The 26,891-nt window shown below is 39.7% G+C and overlaps 2 protein-coding genes across 7 annotated transcripts in view; one reads left to right on the top strand and one right to left on the bottom strand.

The window, feature by feature from the left end:
• The window catches only part of LOC127935318 (60S acidic ribosomal protein P1-like), a 568,794-nt gene that overhangs the window by 259,595 nt on the left and 282,308 nt on the right, over positions 1-26,891 (bottom strand). The window contains exon 5 of one of the 5 annotated variants that reach the window (XM_052533084.1): positions 14,643-14,654. The exons of the other annotated variants lie outside the window; for them this stretch is intronic. The gene's annotated coding sequence lies outside the window, so the exon portion shown is untranslated. Of the gene's footprint in view, positions 1-14,642; positions 14,655-26,891 lie in introns of those variants that run through there. 5 annotated transcript variants of the gene reach the window in all.
• LOC127935306 (serine/threonine-protein phosphatase 6 regulatory ankyrin repeat subunit B-like) overlaps positions 1-26,891 on the top strand; it is a 69,459-nt gene that overhangs the window by 10,823 nt on the left and 31,745 nt on the right. Inside the window, exons 3-16 of one of the 2 annotated variants that reach the window (XM_052533050.1) lie at positions 233-328; positions 963-1,076; positions 2,005-2,109; positions 3,675-3,773; positions 7,068-7,169; positions 8,907-9,008; positions 10,296-10,394; positions 16,621-16,821; positions 17,951-18,052; positions 18,738-18,836; positions 19,086-19,214; positions 19,315-19,443; positions 19,515-19,631; positions 20,411-20,509. In XM_052533050.1, the coding sequence (XP_052389010.1) occupies positions 233-328; positions 963-1,076; positions 2,005-2,109; positions 3,675-3,773; positions 7,068-7,169; positions 8,907-9,008; positions 10,296-10,394; positions 16,621-16,821; positions 17,951-18,052; positions 18,738-18,836; positions 19,086-19,214; positions 19,315-19,443; positions 19,515-19,631; positions 20,411-20,509 (1,593 nt within the window). The remainder of the gene's footprint in view (positions 1-232; positions 329-962; positions 1,077-2,004; positions 2,110-3,674; positions 3,774-7,067; positions 7,170-8,906; positions 9,009-10,295; positions 10,395-16,620; positions 16,822-17,950; positions 18,053-18,737; positions 18,837-19,085; positions 19,215-19,314; positions 19,444-19,514; positions 19,632-20,410; positions 20,510-26,891) is intronic. The other variant, XM_052533051.1, reaches the window with a different exon arrangement.

The following is a 26,891-nucleotide window of genomic DNA, read 5'->3' on the forward strand; positions in this document are numbered from 1 at the left end:
ATTAAATAAAATAAATCGATGTGAAATTTTGTATAATTTAAACCTTTCATCAAATCTGAAAGTCCAGCATCATTTCTTCAGAAAAAAAGAAGTAACGTTAAAAGGAATACATCTTGAAAGATATTTTGAGCACAGTATACAACTAATAACTACTCACACTAAAACAAATTTTACTCTTTTTTTTGTTTTAATAATATGTAATGTATGAATGTATAATGTTTTTATTTATCAGGATGGTAGATCAGCATTACACATCGCTGCAGCTCACTCCAAAGAAGAGATCGTCAAACTACTGGCCAGTAAAACTGATCCCAATTTACCAGCGGGGGTAAGATGTTCAGTTTCCTTTTATTTTCACTCAATCACATTCAGCTCATTCTGAGATGTGTTTTTGTGTGGTGAAAAAAACTAACAAACTGGGACAAATGTCCCTTATAGTTTTTTTTTTTTTTTACATGCATGGGTTATTTAATTGCATTAAACATTTAGCTAAAAGATAGTCAAATGTCTGCTTCGTGACTTTCAGGCACACATTTCTTGCACATTTTTAATAATGTAAATCACATAATATTATCGTAAAACAGTCTTTTAATGTGATTATTCAGTGACCTCTGGATGCATGATCGTGACCAATAACATGGGTCTCAAAAAACATTTCCTGTTTTTACTGGAAATAGGCACAACTATGCAGTTGATTATGTTAACTGTCTTCACTTGAGTTTATCTTACTGAGTGTCTTTTCCCAAGAATTATAACAATTGTCCAGTTGTTGTCCATAGGGAGAAAAACATTTACAACAGTTAAAACATTTTGTATGTGAATCTCATGAGGTTAACATTGTACTCAATGTATGTCAAATGATACCTCAGTAATAAAAAGTCCAAAAACGCATGAATTACATCACACTTTTTTATAGTATTTAATTCTCACACTGATTTAACTGAATTCCCATTCATGTTTAGCCCAATGATCAGTTGCCCCTGCACTACGCAGTGTCTCGACCGGCCGGAGGTCTCAGAGTCACGCAAACGCTGCTCCAGTTCAGCAGCAAAGATGCGCGTCTTACACCAGACAAGGTACAAAAGCACTGATCTCCCTCATTGATTCATATATGAGAAAAAATGCCCTCCAGAAGCTTGCATTCTGCAAGTGAACGGTGCATTGTAGTGCCATCCCAAAGAGGCACAAAATCCTGCCCAACTTTAACCATCTTCAAGAAACAGCTGAAGACACATCTCACCCATCTACAACTGACCCCCTAAAACTAACACTCTCTATTCTATTTCTATTCTATATATTCTAACATATAAAAACACACACATATATACACTTTGCAGTACTTGAAGTGGGTCATGTTTTGCCCAATTTTGACCCTCTGAAAAATTTATTTCCCCATTGTTGAAGCTTTGAAGAATTGATTGCCTAATCCTAACCCCTCCCTTAATCCTAACCCTTCTCCCACACCTAATCCTAAAACCTACCAATACCAATAATAATCTGGCAGGGAGGAAGAATTGGGCACAACACCGGCACTTCAATATCTTAATCTTTGACATATTGCTGGTACTGAGTCAAAGCGTCAGTGTCTTGGTGATTAGAAATGACACTATATAGCACACTACCCAGGAGGTGGTCATTTAAAACCGGTAAATTTATGGAAAGTTCAAGGATCCAGTAAGGTAATGCATTAGTAATATGTTTAAAACAATGCTAATGCAGAGAAAACAAGGGCAATTTCATCAGAAATGGCAGAGAGAATAGTGACTCATGTCCAGATTGCAGTAAACTGTTATTTTCAGCCTGTATTTGGCATAAAAGCACAAGTGTTTTATAATGAATGCTTGCTGAAGGTGTTTTAGATAATGCGCTGGTCATTGTTTTAGTGATTCTGAATGGATCAGTATTAGGGTTGGGAGATGTCTACCAAATCTACCATTATGAGTAAGTACTAGATCTTCTTCACTACGAGATCAAATGTTCCTTGTCGTTCTCCTCTCTGTCCAGGACGGCTGCCTTCCACTGCTGCTGGCTGTTGAAGCGGGGAATGTTGGGATTGTTCGGGAACTCCTCTCCAACCAATCAGAGCCACAGCTCAGAGCCGTGAAGGCGGTAAGCATCACATGACATTCCAAACCAGGATGCATTCATGCGATCGAATCAAGTTCTTTTTTTTTCTTTTTCTTTTTCTTTTTTTGCTATTTAACGACTTACCGTAATGCAAAACGCCTTTTCATATTATTTCCAAACTCCATTTGTGAAGTTAGCAAAAAACATGTGCAAGGAATAATCAGATGAAAAGCTCTGAATGCTATGATTTAGCTGGTTTTAAGTGTCATTAGTGGACAGTTACTCATCTGTTTCTCAAAATGAAGCTCTTTAGTTCTTAAATACTTCTTTTCACTTTTTCCTTTAGATCTTTTAAGTCCATCAGAATTTGTGCTCTACATTTAGCCCATCCAAGTGCACACACACACACACACACACACACACACACACACAGTCAGACTCGAGTCAGACTTCGAGTCTCAATGCTGACAGGAGTGAATGAACAAGCTCTCTTCCACCCTCAATACCCATGGCTGAAGTGCCCTTGAGCAAGGCACAGAATCCCAGGTGCTGGAAAAAATAGCTGCCCACTGCTTCGGGTGTGTGTTCATAGCGTGTGTGTGTGTGTGTGTGTGTGTGTTCCCTACTCACTGCTGTGTGTGCACTTGGATGAGTTAAATGCAGTGCATCTATTCTGAGTATGGGTTACCATACTTGGCAAACATCACGACTTTCACTTTTTTTCACATAGCAGTAAATAGTGACCAAATGCAGTAACTCGGCTGCCATGAGAGTTTTGCAGGGAGGTTGGTAACTTTAGCAAGGCTACTGTAGACTTCATATGGTATGAGTCATATCAAGCATTTTATAATGCCACTGTCAAAACAATATTTAGCCTAGGCATACATTTTTGTGCATTTACTGAACATTTGTGTAATGGCAACGACATGTGTTGACGACTGAGCGGTGATTGCAGTCAGGTTACTTATAAAGCACTGCACCATGACGTTATCGTTAACCACTTTCACACATGCACACAATATAAAATACACGATGATAAATCTAAAAATCAATACACAATACCTATATAAAACTATTTATTTACATGATTAATACTGAAAGAACTGCTATTACTGCACATTCACTATATAAAATTAAATTCACTGGAGGAAAAAGTTTTCGTCATCAGATTTGGAAGTCGCTCAAAAGGCTCGTTCGCGGTTGTGGCTTCAGTCGAATTCTGTGAGGCGCGGTGGTTTATGGGATGAGTAGTTCCTGCGCTCGAAATGAAAATATGTACACAGTCTTGTACCTTTGACTTTTTTTAGATTTTCTCTTAATTTTTTCACTCAAAATGATATGTTATATGTTTATGACTTCAGCCGTAGCTGGTTATCCTCACATATGCTCTAAAACTCTTTAAATACGGATTTTTCCGAAAGTCAATGGGAGAAATGAATGGGAAATTTACTTCCGGCACCAGAGCTCTCTCGGGCTGTGGGCGGGACTGTGATGCTCTATAGTCTCAAATCTGTGATTGACCATTGTTTTGAAATCATATGACCCAATTTTACATCTCGGCATGAATATATCTGGTTTGCATTCTGATGATTGAGTTATGTTTCCAGGCGAATGGCGACACGGCACTTCACATCTGCTGCAGACAGAAAGATGTTGAGATGGCCAAAGTTCTGGTGGAGTTTGGAGCGAATCCGGACTCTCAGAATGTAAGAAACTCTCATACACACACACACACACACACACACACACAAACATTTTATTCAAGTCCACTTAAAACAATTTACTGGGACATAAACATTATAGATGCAGTTAAATACATGTACAAAATCATGGACCAATGGCATGCAACAGGTCTTCACAATATTAAGCATATCGCTCAGTTGTTATGAATATGAACACAGCGTCTCTGAAATTGTATTTTAGAGTTTTTGATATAAAAAGACTTTAGTCATAAAAGCTTCCTCTATGCTACACTCAAAGGTGCATGCAACTTCCGAAACGAACACCTCTACACTCCTTAATGATCACAAGAACATCTGGTGTATTAGCAGACAAACATGCAAAGATGTCAGAGTTACTACTGCAATACTGAATCATGGATGAATTTACACAATGTTTGCCTACTCTTGCTTAAAGTGATAAATGGTTTGATATGTCGTTCACTATAAGGTTCAACCATCAACCATTCTGTTGTGGCATGTTATGTGCATTCCCTTGTAAACATGACAGCCATTCAGGATATGTGGCAGTGTTTCAGTGATCTGTTCTGTAGTATGATGCCAACAATGAGGAACGTGAGTTGTAGGACACCAGATAGAAAGATTGAGTCAGCTAGGAAAACATGTAATCTGGTTTTACTGTGAAAATGGCAATGTCCTCACTGAGTGCAGTAGTCTTAAGAAATGAGTGAGAAACAGAATGATCAGCGAATGGAAGACATAGTTTTCCCTGAAGGCTCAGTCCAGTCCAGTGTTGTTTTTGCTGATACTGATGTAAATCCGTGAGAGTTTGCCAATTATCTGAACTGCCAATATATATCCGCACCTGTACGATTGCTCGCTGAGAGACTTTTAATATTCAGAGAAAGCATGCAAGTTTTCCAAATGTCACTTTCGACATTTGATATGTTATCTATATTCTATTGTGAATAAAATATACGTTTATGAGATTTGTAAATTATTATCATTTTACTCACAATTTGTACAGTGTCCCAACTGATTTGGAATCGGGTTTGTACATGTGTTTCAAGTAAATGTTACATAGCCCTTTCAAACTTTTTTCCCCCAAATGAAGAATAAAAATGAACTTCATTTGAAGTATATCAGGGCTTTAAAAGAACAGATTCGATCTTACTTATGGCTTCGATAAGAAAAGACACAAGACAATGAGTAGAGAATAAAGGCTGATTTTGTACCCAAGGGACTTGTTGACCCTTTTGATTGCTCTACGTCTCTATGTTAATGGTTTTCCCCCCGGGGACAGGAAAGAGAAGGGCAAGACAGTCTGAAAAACATCCTGGACAATTAACCCTGTATAAATAGAGACAAACCATGTGAATGCTGATCACTTTAGCCACATCCTGTGTAAATGACCTACTACTATGCTGTTATAGTTATTTATTTTAATTTAATTTAGCCTTTATTTTTACACTTTCATTTTTAATAGTAATTTAATCTTTTTTTTTTTTTTGTATTTTTATGGGCTTTATAGTGTTATTAAAGTTAACTACTTTAATAAAAGTTAAATAAATGAAAAAAATAAAATAAAACTTTAAGCTAGTTGCCCATGAGACATTTAATTTAGTTTAACTTAATGTACTAAAATAACTCGAACTAAAATTTTAATAATTTAATAATAATTAATAATTTAATTAATTAATTATTAAAATAAATACATATTAAACATTTATTGCAATTATTATTACATTAACTAAACTTAAAATCAAAATGGAAAATATAAAAATAAAAACTAATTCAAAATATTAATATAAAAAACAGTATCTCAACAATTTGTCATTTTTATTGGCTTTCATTATTCTTTTATTAAAAAAAACTGTTTATGTTTGATTCAATTCTATTTCAGTTTTAGCTTTTATTTATTTGCAGCAATTTTAGTGCTTTAATTTAAACTAAATGAAAATTAGAAATGTTGCGTTGGTAACTAAGTTACGTTTTTCATCTAATTTTAATATTTTATTTCACTCATTTCAGATGTGAATCTGCCCAGAGGAAAAATGTCATTGCTTAGAAGCTGCACTTTTGTAGTTAAGGAGAATAATAACGTTCATATTTTAGTCATTTTGTGGCCAAGAATATTCTGCATCTTTGTCACTGACTAATGTTTGTTATTACATCCACATTGTTTGGTTTGCGATGTCATAACTGAACTGTGACCTGCTCAGTACATATTGAGTGTATGATGAGAAAATGTTTCTTTTCTCCCTGGGGACATGTTTGAATTGTAGCTTTTAACTAAGTGGTCCAGATTTTGATTACTGATACTAGGATAGCAATGCACAGTTTGAGACATAAGTCAGATCTTATCTGCTCCATTTCATCTCATTGTTGTCTTGGAGAAAGAACTTTGTATGTTACAGTGATCTTTTTAAAGGAGATTTCTGTTCTCATCCAAGCAGTTGTACGTTTTCCTGTTTTAAAGCTTTGTGATCCAGACTGCTGTTCACATCACTCTGGTCTTTCTTTACTTATACTTATATTTCTTTTCTTTACACATTGTTTGTGTGTGTGTGTGTGTGTGTGTGTGTGTGTGTGTGCATTTCAATAGTAGAAAATTAAGATTTGTTGAAATGACCAAATCTATTTTTCTTTTATTTATTTACTTTTGTTTAACAGAAATTATCAGTTTTTATTGCAACGCTTATGATGCCAAAATAAATCAATTTATGTTTTGTTGTTGATGACATGAATAATTAATCTCTACATTAATTCACCTTTAATTTTTTTGCAAAAATATTTAATTTTTGCATTTTATTATAGCCTACTCAATGCCCATGAATTACAGTAATTTTGAATGATTTTATTAATTACATAGAATTACTGTAAAACCCAGGATTTGTTTTAAATTATTTGTTTATTATATAAAATTTGAACCGCTCATAAAAAATATTTTACATTTTATTATAGCCTTTTGTTTATTACACAGTAAATGGCCTACTTAGACAAATGAATGACAAAAAAATCTTAATAATAATAAAAACTATAGTATCCCATTGATACCAAAATATTATATTTTATACATATATATGTGTGTGTGTGTATATATATATATATATATATTAGTTTTTTTATAGTGCTTCATCTTAATACACACACACACACACAGGCTGAGATTATTTGCAACATGGAGACCAGTAGGGAGAAACTGAGTTTTGCAAATTTACACATCATACGAGTCTATATTGTGCTGCTGTTTATGTTTGATTTCTCTAACTAGAATGGACAGAGTGAGCAAATTACCCAGCATGCCTTGTTTGTTGACAGAATGAATGGCAGACTCCTCTGCACATCGCCGCTCTGGAAGGAGACGAGAACATGCTGAAGTTTTTATACCACTGCAAGTCCAGTCCCAACATCTTAGACAAGGTGAGACAGAATACACAAAGAGAGGAAATATGCAAGAGAAACAAGTATTTTTGAACAGTTGATTCAATTATAAAGATTGCCCATTTATCTACAAGATTCCCAAATGTTTTGAAGCCCTTTGATGTGTATATTAATATTGTATAATACTATATACAGCTCTGGAAAACAATAAGTTTATCTGGATTTACTAGAAGAGAGTTTGAGTAAAATGTTTATTTTTGTTTTATTCCATAAATGTCTGATAACACTTTTCCAAATTTCCAAATAAAAAGTATGTCTTTTAGAGCATTTTTAATTGCATAAATGACAGCTGGTCAAAATAACAAATGTTTTCATTTACTGTGATTGAAAAAAATCTAGATTTCTTAACTCTTCTGAAGTTAAATCATTGGTAAACATGTCTGATAATATGGCATGCTTTTTGTTATTTTGACCAAGAATGCTCTAAATGACAACATTTTAGTTTCAGATTTGGAAGAGAGGTCATCAGTAGTGTACAGAATAAAACAAATTAAATTTCACTCAAACACATAACTATAAATCATTGACTGAGAATTGTCAAGTGGTCTTTTAATTTTTCTCCTGAGCTGTCAATATTATTGTCATTTTAAATACCGTTTTATGCCACTGAATATAAAATTATATTGTAACAGCATAAAATGGAAGAAGGCCTACACACTTCCAAATGACAACAGACTTGTCTAAAAAATTTGTTAGAATATTTACATTGTGGAAATTAAGTATTCGAATAGTAGATAGTTGTAAATAAACTTTTTTTTTTTTTTTTTTTTTTTTTACAAAAAGTGCAAAGTAACGAGTAAAAAAAAAAAAGAAAAGAAAAATGCACAACTAACTTGTATGGAGATTTTTCCATCTACAGATTTTTCCAGGACTTCTTTTCTCTGTAAATAAAGGGTGCACACTAATGTTTAAAAACACAATCACTACTTAGCAGCCAGATGTCTGTATGCACAGAGGCACAGATCACTAAACAAGACCAAATCTGCAGATCAAACTTTTTTTTTGTAGAAGCATGTTTTAAATTTGAACAAACTCCTCACCTCTACACCACGTTATGTACGAGAAGCATTATAAGTAAATATGGCCGATAAATTGTATCACCAAAAATTATTGCGGTCATGTACATATATTGCGCAATAATCACTATATTGATTATTGCGATCTAAGTCTAGCTATATGTAATTTTATTAAATTTATGGGTTTATGTACATTGTTTTTATATCTAAATGCATTCAAATTGCCTTTAGGATACTAAATAAAGACAAACTAAACAAGAAATGTTTAATTATTTAACAAACCGCATGTTCACTGATGTCAACAAGCAGGTCAACGTATAAAATATTTCATCTTTTTCTTTTTAAGTGTTATTGATTTATTTAAAAATTTTAATTTTAACTATTACATTTTTAGTAGCATTTTACTTTTATTTAAAATGTTTTTTTTATTTTATTTTTATTTTTTAATTATCAATGTTTTATAATTTCTTTCATATTAAATCTTTGTGATTGAAAAAGTTTTAATTAATTATTGTTTTATTTATTGTTTATAAAAAATTTGTATGATTTTATTCATTTTCAGATTTTTTTTACAATTATTTTAATTTGACATTTTTATGATTCAATTCATTTTCAGTAAGCGTTTAATTGTTTTTTAATTATATTGCATTTTTGTTGCTTCTTTGTTTTGTTTCATGTCTCTCTTTCTCTTCTGTTTCAGATGGACAGAACACCTCTGCTCATCGCCGCAGAGCGGGGACACACCAACGCAGTCGAGATCCTCACTGAGAAGTTCAAGTCATCTGTGTTAGCAAGAACAAAGGTGATCCACTTTTTAAATGGATGAAAAAATTCTCAATTAAGTATAAACTTCATCAACTGAACCTTATGAGCTGAACCAAATAATCTGTCCTTCACTAAGCGTATGGAGGTATAAAATGAATGAGGAGCAGCTCAGATCATTCGATATAAAAATATGTATGTATATATATATATATATATATATATATATATATATATATATATATATATATATATATATATATATATTAAGATCTCTGACTTGTGATTGCAGACTTTTTGTGTGCAAATTTGAGCACAGTTTGAGACGTTGTTGTGAGACACGTGAGATTACTAGAGTCTGAAGAGATCTTGTTAGAGATGGCCCAGTGGTCAGAGAAAATAATTACAATCAAGCTGGTCAGAGTGCATCCCAAAAAGTTGGTTTAATACAGCGAAGTGGGGACAAACGCCATGGACACATACTGGACTACAATCAAAAACTGTACAAAACAGACTGCAACAATGTCCAAAGGAAGGCTACACCAAATAAATACATTGGTTCAATTTGCAACAAGATCTCTCCTTTAGTTTTCAACAAACAAGACTGGGATGATAAGCTCTATAGCTCCTTATTTATAAGGGCTAGCTCCCCCTTCAGACTGTACCATATGAACAAACAGGGTCCATACATACAATACTTTACACAGGAGAAAATAAAATAATAAAACATTACAGATACACAGAAATAACAATCTGCATAAATCCTTGAATACTTAAACACTCCATAAAAAATTTTAAAAGAAAAGAAAAGTAAAGAATTGTTCAGCTGTTATTCACTCTATCCCCAGACAAAACTACTAATGGTTCAGTCCAATAAGGGCATGCTAATGCTATAAAAACAAGTTTTGCTGCATGAGACTGGAAGGCTGACAGTCAAAACAAAAGGTCTGGGGGAAATTCCCAACTAAAATAAAAGGTAATTCTGACTGAAATTAAACTATATTGTGACATTCTTTAAAAAGAACAACGGATTGAACAAAATGTTGGCCAACAATAACAAACACAAAAAAACATAGTATCATACTCATTTGGTACAGCCACAACAATTACACAACACCATGATGATTTAAAAGAAGGTAAATGCCGGCATGATCAAATAATGATGTGTGCATGTGTATCTGGTCCAGGTAATCTCTTGTCTGTCACCAAGCTAACCTTGTGACAGATCTCATATGTTTTTTGTTTTCTGAACACACAAATGTTATATCAGTGTGTTGTAATCTGTGAAGATGTTTCTAATGAATCTCTCCCGGATGATCCCATACAGGACGGCAACACACTTTTGCATATCGCATCTCAGTGTGGTCACCCTGCGACCGCTCTCACGTTACTGAAGAAAGGCGTCTTGCTGCACATGCCCAACAAGGTACTGGACACATTCATCTATTTTAGTTGACTGATTTTCTCAAGCTTGAATGCTTGGACCCAGTTGTTCGAAATAATTAAATTTTATTTCAGCTATCAAATTGGCTTAGATCATCAAAAGAAGAGAAAGTTTTCTGAAATCAGATATAATCACATAGCTTTTGATTCTGGATCAGACCTTTAGTGAATAGTGAATAGTGAAATAGTGAATAGTGAAAGTGACATTCAGCCAAGTATGGTGACCCATACTCAGAATTTGTGCTCTGCATTTAACCCATCCGAAATGCACACACACAGAGCAGTGAACACACACACACACACACTGTGAGCACACACCCGGAGCAGTGGGCAGCCATTTATGCTGCGGCGCCCGGGGAGCAGTTGGGGGTTCGATGCCTTGCTCAAGGGCACCTAAGTCATGGTATTGAAGGTGGAGAGAGAGCTGTTCATGCACTACCACCGCCCACAATTCCGTCCAGCCCGAGACTCGAACTCACAACCCTTCGATTGGGAGTCCGACGCTCTGAACAACAAATACTAAACTTGGGGAAGTCGTGGCTTAATGGTTAAAGTGTTTTAATGAATGAAACTTAGCCAATGTTGATTGGTGTTGCATCATGACGTAATGTGTGACGGCATACGCGGAAGCTATAAAAAGGACACTGGCACACAACAGTGATAGCTTTCTGTTCTTCTGCAAGCCCTCTCTGTCCTGTTTGTCTTATTTGGTGTTGTATTGTCTAAATAGTCACAAGCATTATTCTGGCGAGCAGTTTCACGAGGTGTGTGCATCCCTGCCCACGTTATATCACTGGTGGGGACCAGTGTTTGGAATAACGGCGTTTAAAAGAACGGCATTAGGTAACGCCGTTATTTTTTCAGTAACGCGGTAATCTAAATAATTACTTTTCCCGTCGTTACAACGCCGTTAACGTTACTGAACGTTAAATGCGGGGCATTACTATGCATTGATTTAATAAACTATGCAATCCGAATGCACCCCTGGCTCACACAGCGAGTGAGGAGGTGGGTTAATGATGAGAAGCGATTATGATTGGCTAAGGCAGAGTCATGTGTTTCATGGTAGCCAATCAGAGCCAGTGTTTTTACACACATGTCGGCACAAGCGGCTGCGCCAGTGGCGCCAAACACACACACACACACGCAACAGCTACACACAGATTCGCAGCAGAGATGGCGAGTCAGGAGCAATCCGATTAAAAGTTGGCATTTTCAAGGTGGAGATATAAGCACTAACTTTACTTCAAATTCATTGTGGTCAAAGGCAAGAACGTGCATGTAATGTGTATATGTGATGTGTGACACGCATCTACAAAGCTAGTGGCCAAAAACACTTTTCTTACAAAGATAATACTTGAAGTGCAGGATAAAACTCTTGCTGTCTGTTGACATGCAATAAATATTGAAAGTTATGTACCTGTCTGTTCTACTCATTTCAACTGACTTGTGAAAACTGCAAAAAAATAAAATAAAAGTACAAATTCTCTGACATGTAGCAAATTATTATTTTTATTTTTTTTACAGTAACGCAAATAGTTGCTTTCCCTGGTAACAAGTTACTTTTATTATAGAGTAATTCAGTTACTAACTAAGTAGTGAGTAACTATAACTAATTACTTTTTTTAAGTAACGTTCACAACACTGGTGGGGACACACACCATATGTGTGTGCATTGTTTGGGATTGCAGCATGCGCGGGCAGCTCTTGAGGGGCTGCTTGCGAGGATTGTGAGAGATTGCCAATCCGTGTGCTCCGCTCCCGCCTGGCCGCTTTCAGTGGGGATGGCCAGGCTCGCGAGCCCCGTGGTGCGGGACAACGCTCTTCATGGGGCTCGCAGATGGATCTGGTGGGGGATCTCGAGACTGCCGAGGCACGCTCTCGTGATTCATCCGCCAGTTCCGATGCTCTCTCGCCCCGCGGCTTCTTCCACACGAGTGGAGAGCCCGGTGCTTGAGCTGTCTGCTTCCGAGGAAGGGTGGGCAAGAGAACGGTTATGGGATGATGCCCCGGGTGGAACAGCCCCTTGCCACTTATTTGGCCCCCGAGTCGGCATCATCCCTAAAACCCCGGTGCTGCCCACTAAACCATGCCGTGATACATCTGTGTTAGTGGGCAGGACTTATATGGCTGCGGGTCGGGCTGGCGCTAGTCTGCATACAATGGCAGTACTGCAGGCGTACCAGGCCGACCTTCTTAAAGATATTGATGAGGGCGAGGGTCCAACCACGGAAATTATTGCGGAGTTGAGGAAGGCTGCAGATTTGTCTCTCCGAGTCACCAAGGAAACGGCCCGTGCTATCGGCCATTCCATGGCGGCAATGGTGGTCTCGGAGAGACACTTATGGTTTAATTTTGTCAGGAATAAAGGAGAAGGACAGGGCTTTCCTCCTTGATGCCCCGATTTCGCCTTCTGTCCTTTTTGGCGACTCAGTTAATATCGTCGTCGACAGGTTTCAGGAGGCCAAGAAACAGTCTGCAGCGTTTAAACAATACCTCCCTCGCCGCTCGAGGCCTAAGAAGCCTGCCCCAAGCGGGAAGCCGCAGCCATCCGCCAGCTCCTCCGCCTATAGACAGGCGCAAAAGGAGAGCTTTGCTTCTAGAGGCCCCCCTCAACCTAAGCCAGGCGACCTGAGGGCCGTCCTGCAGGCGAAGAAGGCTTCAACGAAGAGGTCCTAGCCAGCCTAGGCCCTCTGCGGGCGGCCCCACCCATGGGGGAGCGATCGAGGTCGCCTCCTCTGCGTAGCCCGCAGGAAATCGATGTCGACTTCCCGCCGTTAAGTGCGCTTCGGGACGCATCGGTCTCCAGCGAACGCGCCCTGCACTGTCCACCTCACAGGCTTGCGGCCAGGAAGCATTCACGTCCGCACATCGAGAATCGTTTTTGGTCGAACCCTGCCGGAGATTCGCTTCAGGGGGCCAAGAACGAATCCCGATTAATAACCTCGAAAGGCTGGTCCCCTTAGTAGAGTATTTCGATGCATGGAAAAATCTCACAAATATTTCTCCTTGGGCTCTGAGCACCATTCAAAAGGGGTACAGACTACAGTTCGGTTCCCGCCAACCAAAGTTCAATGGGGTGGTCTGGACTGTAGTCAACCCATACCAGAGTCGGGTATTGGAGCAAGAAGTAAACTCTCTGCTGGTAAAGGAGGCTATAGAATGAATTCCTCCTCCAGACAGGGAGTCAGAGTTCTACAGCCGCTACTTCTTAGTTCCCAAGAAGGATGGGGGGTTGCATCCAATAATAGATCTCAGGCACTTGAATCGGTCTCTGAGGAGATTCAGGTTCAAGATGCTCACTATTACCAAACATTGTGAACCAAATTCAATCCGAGGATTGGTTTGTTACGATACATCTGAAGGACGCATACTTCCACATTTCCATCCTTCCATCTCACAGGAAGTTCCTGAGGTTCGCCTTCGGGGGCGAGGCGTACCAATATCGGTTCTTCCGTTTGGCCTAGCTCTCTCCCCTCGCACGTTTACAAAATGTATGGATGCAGCTCTAGCACCGCTGAGGCTTCAGGGTCTCAAGGTTCTCAATTATATCGACGACTGTCTGATTCTAGCCCATATAAACCATCAAGGGGGTCTGAGGTCTCGCCCTCTATGCAGACTGGTGCATCAGATCCTTTTGTGGTCCCAAGGTAAATTGTTGTCTCTCAGAGCAACATACATCCCAGGGAATCAGAATCAGGGAGCAGACATCCTGTCGAGGCAGGGCTGAGGCCCGGGGAATGGAGACTCCATCCCGAGGTGGTGGAGTCAATATGTCAGAGGTTCGGCCCAGTGGAAGTGGATTTATTCGCGTCTCGAGAGATGACTCACTGTCCACTGTGGTTCTACCTCACACATCCAGCCCCACTGGGGTTGGATGCCATGGTACAGACGTGGCCGAGGCTGCGTGCCTTTCCCCCGATCGCTCTGCTCCCGGGAGTTCTAGAGAGGGTTCGTCGCAACGGCATCAGTTTATTATTGGTAGCCCCATTGTAGCAGGCCCAAATATGGTTCTCAGACATAATATTACTCCTGGATGGCCCTCCATGGGAGCTTCCCATCAGGAGGGACCTGCTGACACAGACAGAGGGCTCAATTCTTCACCCTTGGCCCGAACTATGGAAACTGTGGGTCTGGCCCCGAGAGGCCGGCCTGTCAGCAGGAGTAGTGGAGACCATACTCAACTCTAGAGCTCCCTCCACGAGGAAATCGTACGGCCTAAAATGGAATGTTTTCACCATTTGGTGCAGAGAGCTTGAGGTGGACCCAGTTAACTGCCCATTGGCTTCAGTGCTGGAGTTCCTCCAAGATTGCTTCTCAGCTGGTCTTACCTCGTCCACTCTCAAGGTGTACGTGGCTGCCATTTCGGCTTGCCACGCTCCTCTGAGTGATGGGCCTCTGGGGAGACAGCTGTTGGTCGTACATTTCCTCCGTGGGGCTTGGAGGATGAGACCTGCGGCTCATACCAGGGTTCCCACTTGGGACCTGGCAGTGGTTCTCGGAGGGTTGGTTGAGGCCCCCTTCGAACCGCTGGAGTCGACTGAGGCCAAGAACCTTTCCCTTAAGGTGGCTTTCTTGTTGGCCATTACTTCTCTGAGGAGGGTAGGAGATCTCCAGGCGCTCTCTATATCTGATGGGTGCCTGGAGTTTGCTCCAGGTGACATCAAAGCCATCCTACTTCCTAGGCCAGGCTATTTGCCCTAGGTGCCATTTAATGTGGCACGGCCTACGGTTCTGTAGGCTTTTCATCCTCCACCTCACGTGATGGCGGAAAAGGAGAGACTTCACTTGCTCTGCCCTGTCAGAGCTTTGAAAATATATATCCAGAGGTCCTCCTCATGGCGGAGGTCAGACCAGTTGTTAGTTTGTTTCGGGTCGCCCAAGAATGGGGCTTCCTGCTTCCAAACAGACCATTAGCAACTGGATTGTCCAAGCTATATCTATGGCTTACCAGGTGTGCAATTTGCCATCACCTCAGGCCGTGAGGGCTCATTCTACCAGAGGCATGGTGTCCTCTAGAGCCCTCCTCCAGGGGCCCCCATCCAGGAGGTCTGCGATGCAGCAGGATGGGCCACCCCTCACACTTTTATTAGATTTTACAGCCATCGACACCAGGCACCCTTGTGCTCTCGTCCTAAATGTGCCTGTGCGCAGCTTCACACTAGGATAGGCAGGGCTCGTTGTGGCATAGTGGGTACTCATTTCCCCCAAAGTGTCATTCGACACAGTTCGATATTCCCTTGAAGGGGAACATCTCGGGTTACAACTATAACCCTTGTTCCCCGAGAAGGGGAATGAGAACTGCGTCCCTTCACCACACCTCTCCCTGCCTGGGAGCGCAGTTCTCAATCCCCTTCTCACACACTGTGCCGATGCTTGTATCGAAATGTGATTGATGGCATTTGAAGCTTTGAATGGAAGATCAGGACAGCTGGTTTGAAAAAAGACCCAATAGACCTCAGAGACCCCAAGCAGACCGTAAAGGTTAAAAAGCTCACCTAAAATATTGTTATCAGCTACCTACCTTAATTATTAACTATGATCACATGCTTGCATGTTTTATATTATTGATCAAGGAAGTTAATCTACTCTCCTGTCTGGTTTGTTTGTCGGACAAAGCGGCAGATTCGACGATATGATTGGTCAGATTGCCTGTCAGTCAAACTCCCTGTGAAAAGTCAGTTGCATCCTTATTGCATCTATATTTGTCATTTTATTTATTCGTTGTGGGTCAGATGAGAAATAGAAAATAGAAAGTGTTGGTTTTATTATTTATTGTGCTGTTTCTGTCTCTTATAAAAACATTTAAAGTGGTCTAATGCTAACTGTTCTGCCTGTTGTTCATTATATTGCTAGTAGTTTGTAATTTGATATGTGAACCTATGATATGTGAGCTCTTATAGTCCAGATTTGGTCATCTGAGTGATCCAATCCAATGCTGCTTTGAAAACTTTAGTTGCATTACATATTTTTGCATTATATTTTTGCACTACAAGAATCAAATTCAATGCATGATATACTTTGCAGTAAATTGAATTCCTTGCATTATAGGACTTAATAATTTTGATCCAGATGAAACTCTTTTGAACAATCAAACCCTGTTTTGCCTTTTAACTCTGTTTAGATCTAGTTTTCCAAATTGGCCGTGGCTAAACTTATTTATCTTATGTGCTCTTGTGCACGGTTGGATGTTGTGTGATGCTGTGCAGTCAGGGGCGTTATGTCTTCACGCCGCGGCTAAAAGAGGTCACACGGCTGTAGTGCATGCTCTGATCCAGAAGGGAGCGCCTGTGGATGGCATGGCTAAAGACGGACAGACGGCGCTTCACATCGCGGTGGAAAACTGCAAGTCGGAGGTGGTGCAGATGCTGCTGGGTTTCGGGGCAAATGTGCAGCTCAGAGGAGGAAAGGTAAGAAAATCTGATTTATCATGAAGACGTTTCCATCAGACTTCAGTGAGGTGTTGTTTAAAAGCATCATCTTAACTAGCTTTAAAGAAATAGAGGTAATGCTTTACAATAAGGCCCCATTAGTTCATGCATTAACTTACAATGATGCATTTGTAACAAAACATTTGGTAGAGTATTTATATATTAACTGTTCATTGTTAGTTTGCAGTTACTCAGATCTATTAAAATATACAAAAAATAAAAATAAAATCCTTTAATTTTAATAATGTATTATTCAGTTCAGTTATTCGGTTATGCCAATACAGCATTTCTCAGGTTAATTTAGTTTTATCAACTAAAGTAACTGAAACTGAAACCAAAATAACTTAGATAATTTGTTTTATATTTTAATTAATTATATGTAATTTTATATAGAGACATGAAGAAAATATATGAACCCGAAAAACTAAACCATAAAAATAATCATTAAATAAAATAAACATTGACTGAAATAAAATTTAAAAATATGTATTTAAAAAAATAAAAATTAATAATACAATAATAATAATAATAATAACAATAATAAAATGAATAATATTTTTCAGATAGTTAACAAAGCAACATTTCTTATTGATTTACTAAAATAACTAAAACTGAAATTGAAAAAAATATAAACACATACATTCATAAACTACTGTAACATGTTGTTAGTTGGAAAAAAACTGTTAACAGATATACAATATATTTAAAAACTTAATTTAATACTAAATAAAAAAAAAGTTTTAATACTAATTTCTAAAACTTGAAAATTGAATAATGATAATAAAATAACAAGCACAAAACAAAATGACTAAAACAATACAAAATGTAAATTAAAACAGAAAACATAATAATAAAAGCTAATTAAAAATATTAATAAAACCATTATAGTATATCAATGATTCTAAAATAATACTGTTATTAGTAAATATTGAAATTAACATTAACTAAAATTAATATACACTTTAGAACGGTCGTTCATTATTAACAAATAGAGCCTTATTATAAGATGTTATAGAATAATTTTTTTCGCCAGGATGTTTTATGAGTTTATAAAAGTTTACAGTGAATGAAAGGAAACCATTGGTTTGTGTGTTTATCTTTTGTAAAGGCGAGGGAAACCCCTCTGCACATCGCAGCCAGAGTGAAGGAAGGTGAACAGGTGGCTGAAATGCTTCTGAAGAGCGGAGCCGATGTGAACGCAGAGCAGGAGGTCAGTCAGAAGAGGAGCGTCACCGCTTCACTGTGTTAACAGAGACATTAAAGGGTTACTCCACTCTGAAATGAAAATTTTGTCATTAATCACTGTGACGAGTGGGGCGGGGTCGAGAGCCATGGGAACGGGTCGAGGCCAGTGGAGTAATTGGAAATGAGTCTCGAGTCCCATGGAAGAGCTCCATAAGCATAAAAGAGGAGTTACGACAATAAAGGACGAGAAACAACCAAGCCTGGGTTTTATTTTGTGTTTTGGTTTTGTTTGTGCGCGGTAGTCGTCCGCGAGGGGCTGTCACTCTGTTTTGTGTTTATTTTGTTATTGAAGTTTTATTTAAATGACCGCCTCCTTTTTTCCGTACTACAAATGTTTTATATTGTTACATTCGAGACCGGTGAGTTGCGCAGGTGTCGCTCATTTCCAATTACTCGACCAGCCTCGACCTCGACCACTGATGGCAGATGGACTATTTTGACTACTTTGTGGGACCTAACAGTGTAAGTTACTTGGCAGTCAAAGGGACAGACAAAAGCCTCCCGGTTTTCATCCAAAATATCTTCAATTGTGTTCCAAGACGAACAAAGCTTTTATGGTTTTGGAACATCATGGGAGTAAGTGACTGATGACAAAATAAAAAATTTGGTGTGGAGTATCCCTTTAAAACAGAATTTTCCTCTCTGCTCAGAACGGAGAGAGCGCTATGCATGTAGCCGCGCGTCACGGTGCTCTGCAGATGATACGAGCGCTGATCCAGGAGGGCGGAGATGTGACCTGGAAATCTAAGGTACTTTTTCAAACATTTAGTCCTGGAAAAATACTGTATTTTAAAGTGAGAAAATACAAAAACAGCAAATTAAATAAGAAATTATACGATTTTAATATTTTATAAAATGTACTTATTAATATTATATTAATTATTATGTAAGTGAAATGACATGAGGGTAAGTAAATGATGTCTATATTAAAATATGTATGTGTTCTGTTTTTTTTTTTATTGTATTGTTTAATACCGATTAATTATGCTCGGTTATAGGTTGGTGAAAACCCTCTCCACGTTGCGGTACGTCACTGTCACGCTCACGTGGTGGAGGAGATTTTAAACTCTCTGAGCAATGAGAGAAGCAGTCAGGATGCAGAGCTCTGTGTGCGTGAAGGGAACCAGGTTAGACTCACAGATCAAAGAGAACGACTTTATAAACTACAAAAGCACCAGAGACAAATGAATCCCAGCATGATTTTGTTGTGTTTGGTGCCCCCTGCAGAAGGGCGAGACGCCGCTGCACCTGGCAGCCGAGCTCAGGAGTGATGCCGTGCATCAGGTGGACGAGGACACCCGCATCATCAAGATCCTGATGGAGCATCATGCTGACGTCACCGCTGTCACCCGACAGGTGTGCTTTGTGCTGTTTAACAACAGACATTTTCACATAAAACTGGTATTGTGAACCTGTTGTTTGTTCAGAGTGGAGAGACACCTCTTCATTACAACGCCAGGGTGGGAAACACTGCCGTTCTTCAGGAGATGCTCAGTAACGTCCCCTCCAACCAGCTCCAGACCGCCATCAACAAACACGCCAAGGTACAAATCAACAAAGAATCTGCCTCACATCTCAGAAAGATCTCGGAGTGATCCGACACTGAATAGACTCAAATGTTTTCTTTTCCCCCACACAGGGTTTCATTTTGTAATATAGTTTTAAACTATTATAGTTATTATTATTTTTTAATTAGGTTTTATCTTTATATTTTAATGTTACATTTTAATTTTGTTATGTGCTTTTGTCAAAAAAAAAGTTTATGAAAAAATAAAAAAATATTTTTTAAATCTATTTTTAGATTTTTATTATGTTTTTATTACATTTTTATATTTTAGTTTTATTTCCATTTCAGTCATTTATTTCCAGTTAGTAATTGTAGTGCTTCAACTTAAAATTATTTCAGTTAGTTACCAAGGCAACACATCTAATTTATTTAGTTTTCATCTAATATTAGTATTATATTTGATTTAGTTTTACCAAATATTTTTTTAATAGTTTTATGTTGAGTTTTTTTTAAATGTATTTTTTTAAATACTGTTTAAGTTTAAATAATTTTTATTTGATCTATTTTTAGGTTTCGTTTTATTTTTGTTTTACCCAGTTAGTCATTTTAGTGCTTAACTTTTAAGTTATTTCAGTTAGTTGCCAGGGCAACATGTCTAATTTTATTTACGATGTATTTCATCCAATATTTTTATTTTATTTTAAATATGATGCATACATATTACAGCTCCACTGTAAGCAGTTTGGTCCATTAGTGTGTAAGTGTGTGTCTGTCTGTGTGTTTAATTGTTGGTGTGTGTTCATATGTGTCTTACAGAACGGCTGGTCACCGCTGCTACTGGCTGCAGAGCAGGGTCACACAGAGGTCGTGAAGATCCTGCTGCAGAACAATGCCAGAGTGGATGTGTTTGATGAGGTTAGAGAGACGATTAATTACTGAAGCGGCTTATTTCTGATGCGTTTGGATCAGTGCTATTTATTCACTGTTATGAATTAGTTTTTATTAATTATTAGGGGTGTAACGATATGCATATTCGTATTGAACCGTTCGGTACGATGCTTTTGGTTCGGTATGCGGTACGCATTATGTACCGACCGGTATGTTGGACTAATTAATTATATATATAAAAAAAAGTGAAATATAATGTTATGCGTTCAACAAGGTAGCCCAATAACCCAAACTACGTAACAGGCAACGCCCCTGACACCCCCGAAGAAGAAAAAAACACCAACTTATATGTTTATTCTAGGCTACTCAGTCAGGCGCTCGCTCACTCAGTACGCGCTGAAGGCTCGTTGCAAAATAGCCAATGCGTTTAACAGACCAGAAATAGAAGATCCTCCAATAACCAACAGGTCTGGTGTTTGGGTGCACTTTGGATTCCCTGTAAGCTATAATGGTGATGGCAAGAGAGTGGTGGATAAAAAAACAACGGTATGTCACATCTGCTACATGACAATAGGGTACACCAGCGGCAATACAAAATGTTTTAAAAAAACACCAGCGGGAATACTTGAAACATGTCAACTCATTTACGCCGACATCACCGAAAAAAAGGAGAAACATACACGCAACAAACTATGTCCGCAGCATTCATAATAATAATTATTTACATTTATATAGCGCTTTTTCTAGACACTCAAAGCGCTTACATAGTCAAGGGGTATCTCCTCATCCACCACCAGTGTGCAGCATCCACCTGGATGATGCGACGGCAGCCATATTGCGCCAGAACGCCCACCACACACCAGCTTACTGGTGGAGAGGAGACAGAGTGATGAAGCCAATCAGCGGATATGGGCATTGTTAGGAGGCCATGATGGTCAGAGGCCAATGGGCGAATTTAGCCAGGATGCCGAGGTCTCACCTCTACTCTTTACGAAAGACATCCTGGGATTTTTAATTACCACAGAGAGTCAGGACCTCGGTTTAACGTCTCATCCGAAGGACGGTGCTTGTTGACAGTATAGTGTCCCCATCACTACACTGGGGCGCTAGGACCCACACAGACCACAGGGTGAGCACCCCCTACTGGCCTCACTAGCACCTCTTCCAGCAGCAACCTTTCTCAGGAGGTCTCCCATCCAGGTACTGACCAGGCTCAGCCCTGCTTAGCTTCAGTGGGCAACCGGTCTTGGGCTCCAGGGTGATATGGCTGCCGGCAGACATTTAGACAGACATTTCCAACTGACTCAAACAGGGCAAAAGACATCACTGCGGCGATTGGTAGGCTACATTTACGTTACATTTACATTATATTTACCATTCATTCTATCATCACCATTAAAGCTTACAGGGAATCCAAAGCGCACCCAAACATCTAGATCTTCTATTTCTGGTCTGTTAAATGCATTAGACATTTTGCAACGAGCGTTCAGCGCGTGCTGAGTGAGCGAGCGCCTTAGGGGCCGTTCACATATTGCGCCTAAAAACGCGTGGAAAACGCTAGGCGCGTCTTTCTCCTCCTTTCCAAAGCGCTCGGGCAGAAGCGCCCCTGAGGCATCTGCCTTTGCTAAGCAACAATGACGTGCTCTCTCCATGAAGATGCTGAAATTTCAGCAAAGGATAAATGGATTTGCAGCTCTAAAAATCGCTTGCAGTAGGCTAGCTCTGCTACTAAATTTATTTCAAAATTGCAATCCATATACAACTATGATCAGCTGTTCCTTCATCTTGGCTGAGCTTTCAACGTTGTTACGGGAAAGGATGAAGCTGATTGGTTAGTTCTTGTCACATGACCCTCGGGGCGCTTGCAGCATTCTGAAAAGTTGAGATGTTTTTACATTTTGCTGTATCTAAAATGTACCGAACCGTACCGAACCGAACCGTGACATTATTGTATCGTATCGAACCGAACCGTGAATTTTGTGAACAGTTACACCCCTAAATTATCGTAATATTGCAATATGTAATAGTTATTTTTTAGTAATTGCTGTATTTACCATGGCATGTTCATGCATACACCAAGAAACTTGTAACATAGTAACAGTATTAATTTGCAATAAAAATTGTCAAGAGTCAAGAGTTTGGTTACAAAATGTCATAAATGTTTAAAAACGTAGAATTTCCGCTTATATCAATATTGTATCTGGTTAGTATTGAAAAGTAATTTTTTTATTTTACGCAAAATTCGATATTCGCAGAGTTATTAGTTCATGTTTGGAAAAAAAGGGAGTAAACAGCGACAAACGCCAGTCTCCCTTTTCTGCAGAATGTGATATATCTGCTCAAGGGGGAAGTCGTGGCCTAATGGTTAGAGGGTTGGACTCCCAATCGAAGGGTTGTGAGTTCTAGTCTCGGAACTCGGACGGAATTGTGCCGGACGGAATTGTGGGTGGGGGGAGTGCATGATCAGCTCTCTCTCCACCTTCAATACCATGACTTAGGTGCCCTTGAGCAAGGCATTGAACCCCCAACTGCTCCCCGGGCGCCGCAGCATAAATGGCTGCCCACTGCTCCGGGTGTGTGATCACAGTGTGTGTGTGTGTGCTCACAGTGTGTGTGTGTGTGTGTGTGTGTGTGTGTGTGTGTGTGTGTGTGTGTGTGTGTGTGTGTGTGTGTGTGTGTGTGTGTGTGTGTGTGTGTGTGTGTGTGTGTGTGTGTGTTCACTGCTCTGTGTGTGTGCATTTCGGATGGGTTAAATGCAGAGCACAAATTCTGAGTATGGGTCACCATACTTGGCTGAATGTCACTTCACTTTCACTTTCAACCAATCACAGTGCACCATTCCCCAAACTCTAGACAGTAATGGCAGCTCTTAAAATAAACCTGGCCTCCTAGTTTTCCTCATCTACTTTGTACTTTATGATCAATAAACAAGGGCTTCACTATAAATCGCATGTGATTTGTCATGCGCATCTCATCAGTAGACCCGATTCTGAGATTAAAAGTAAATCTCCATCATGTGCTTTCAGATGTATAGACCGAGCCAAAGATCATCGACAAGCTACGCAATATATTTTTAAAGAAACTTTAGCTCGACTGAGTGCAAAGGCTCAAAAGGCCCCAATAGAGCCCTAGTGTTTTAAGCACTTTGAGGATGGAGGGAGACAGCCTTTGCTCCAACCCTTGCTGCAAAAAGGAAAGCACAACCCTGATTGTGCTTATTCAGTGGTCTTCTGGACAAGAAGAAAACCACTCTATGACAAGGTTCCACTTCAAGGCATAAGCGTGTCTCATAGATGGTGCTCACCGAAGTGATGCCATCAACTACCTCTTGGGGTAGATCACCTAGAACCTCCAAGTCCTGTCTAGGGACCAGACATGAAGTTTCCAGAGGTCAGGACGTGGGTGCCATAGGGTGCCCTGTCTCTGAATCAGTAGATCCTTCCTCAGAGGAATCTGCCAGGGAGGGAGTATCGCAAGGAGCACTAGTTCAGGGAACCAGGTCTGAGTAGTCCTGCTCTACGTCCTCCCTGAGCTTGCACAGTGTCGTTGCACAGTGGATCACTGGGAGAAAAACACATACTTGTGCAGGCCCCGTGGCCAGCTGTGTGCCAGTGCACCCATGCCGAATGTTCCCTCAGTCAGGAAGAAGACCAACTGGCAGTGAGAGGTCTCTGGAGAACAAACTGGTCTACAGCAGCTTCAAAATGTCTCCAAACAGCTGGACCACCTGGGGATGGAGCCGCCACTCTCCAGAATGCGAATGGCATGAAATGTGAATAGCATGAAGTGACCTCAGAACTTTCTCCAAAGGAGGAGGTGGCGGGCGAGTTGTGACATGCGACAGGAGCGCAGACCACCTTATTGGTTGATGTATGCAACAGTTGCTGTTTTGTCCTTTCGGACCATCATGTGCTTGCGTGTACTACTAACAACTCTAGGTAATTAATATGCAAATGAAGATGCACACCTCAGGACTCGGCCATGAAGCCAGTGCTGAAGCAGTCTCATATGCAATAGAACCTCCATCCTGCCATTGAACGAATTTGCATATGTTGCTTTGTGAGGCGTGCTGTCTGTTTGACCAAATCTAACTCCATACTGAGAAGAGAGAAACTCTGCGTCGTGGAGAGTTTGCTCTTTTCCCAGTTGAGTCGAAGACTCAAAGGTCCCTGTGCTCCCACAACTGATCCCGAGACTGTTCTAGTATGAGCCAATCATTGAGATAGTTGCAAATGCGAACACCCTACTAAGGTGGTTTGTGAGCGGGCCAGAGAGGGGTGAGAGTGTGGGGTGCAAGGCTCACCTGGTTCCACAGATTGGCATAGGGTGCTTGATTAGGGCCTTTGTTGACACTCTTGAACTACTCACAGCTGCGGATAGGTGGAGGCAGAAGCTGGCCTCCAGGGCAGGATGTGTTGGATCGCCTTTTGTCTGCTTCTGTGCATTTGAGAACTGCTGGACAAAGCTGTAAACTGTGTCGCCGAAGAGGCAAAGCATAGCTGTCTAGTGTCCGTTTCCCTTGGTGTCCACTAGTGGGCCCACTTCCCCTTAGGCTCTTCACCATAGGCACTAGAATTCCTTTCGTGATCCCAATCTTCTCGTCCTCTGAGATTCCTCGTCTTCCGAGTTCCCATTCCTGTTCCTTCCCTGTTTGTTTTACTTTGGATTGTCTTCTGGTTTTGACCCGGCTTGTTGGATTATTCTTTCGATTACCTAATTAAACATACCTGCTTTTGGATCTCTCTCTCCCCGTGTCTTACTGGGTCGCAATTGTCACAGATGTTGGTTCCCTGGTGGGTTTTCTACCCCTGTAACCCTTAAACCATCTGTGTTACTTCCGGAAGTAGTTTTCACCTGGCAGCCGCCAGGAAGAGCCTTAGATCTCAGCAGAGGCAATGGAGCTCCGCCCCGCTGGAGTTGGCAAAGCCTGGTCTGCAGCTCCGAAATGGTCATCTTCCTGCAGTGGGAACATGAGTCATCCACGTAAGTCAACTCAGTGTGTTTAATGCCCAGACACGTGAGGCAGTGATCGTGACCATCACCCGGTGCCAGGTAACGACCGCATCCAGAAACAGGTGAATTGCAACCTTATAAGGATGATCCGTCATCTTTATAATGTCCCACTGGTGAAGTTCTTTTAGAGTAAATGCTTTTTTAGGGAAATGCTTTTTTTAGTGCTGAGGCGCACAGGGGAATTGGCCGCACAACCCACTCCACACAGAACGGCCACCGCTGAAGCGCCGTACCGCCAATACCGGAAGCTTCCAAGAGTGCGTTGAACTCGTAGCTCACTTGAAGATACTGGTGCAGAACGATGTTGTCGCTCAACTCCGAACGAAAATCTGGTATGCATTGCCCCTGCTTACGTCTTATGCTCACGCTGTGATCAGTTGCAGCTTGATGAAATAATGACATTGAGAGTGACCGACTGAAAGAATGGGATAACATTCATATTCCTAAACTTGAGCAACTTGTCTCCTCGGTACCCAGACGTTTACAGACTGTTATAAAAAGAAGAGGGGATGCCACACAGTGGTAAACATGGCCTTGTCCCAACTTTTTTAAGATGTGTTGATGTGTTGATGCCATGAAATGTAAAATCAATTTATTTTCCCCTTAAAATGATACATTTTCTGAATCTGAATAAAATATAAAAATTTTAAACTTCCACATCATTATATTCTATTTTTATTCACAATTTGTAAAGTGTCCCAACTTTTTTGGAATCAGGTTTCTGTATATATATATACATATATACATATATATATATGTGTATATATATATATATATATATATATATATATATATATATATATATATATATATATATGTGTATATATATATATATATATATATATATATATATATTAGGGGTGTAACGGTTCACAAAATTCAAGATTCGGTTCGATACGATTCACTGGTGTCACGGTTCGGTTCGGTACGTTTTAGATACAGCAAAAAGAAAAAATCGGCAGATAAATTTCCTTTATTTAAATTTTTTTTTTTATTTATTAAAACTAACAAAGTATGTTTTTTGTTTTGTTTTTTAGATTGAACAATGATGGAGCTATTCTTTACCCATCTTCTATGGTGTTTTCTTAGCAGCATACTGTATAAAACAAAAACAGCTCCTTATAAAAAAAAAATGAAAATGTTATATTGTTGTAGTAGTTATGAACAAATACAAAGATGTAACTTTTTATATGGAACTCTATAACTCTTTATATTGAGTGTGTTTTTACTCAATTGGTTCTTTTGGAACAAAGGAGGAATTACGGTCTGGCTGAAATGGGCTCGTGAAGGAATATTGTAGGCTAACGGGGCTCAATTACATTAAGCATGTTCTCAAAACCTGCGTTTTCCACTACAGAGTAAGGCGCTCGCTCACTCAGTACGCGCTGAAGGCTCC

Source organism: Carassius gibelio, chromosome A19 (assembly GCF_023724105.1).
Source record: "Carassius gibelio isolate Cgi1373 ecotype wild population from Czech Republic chromosome A19, carGib1.2-hapl.c, whole genome shotgun sequence".
Classification (NCBI taxonomy): Eukaryota; Metazoa; Chordata; class Actinopteri; order Cypriniformes; family Cyprinidae; genus Carassius; species Carassius gibelio.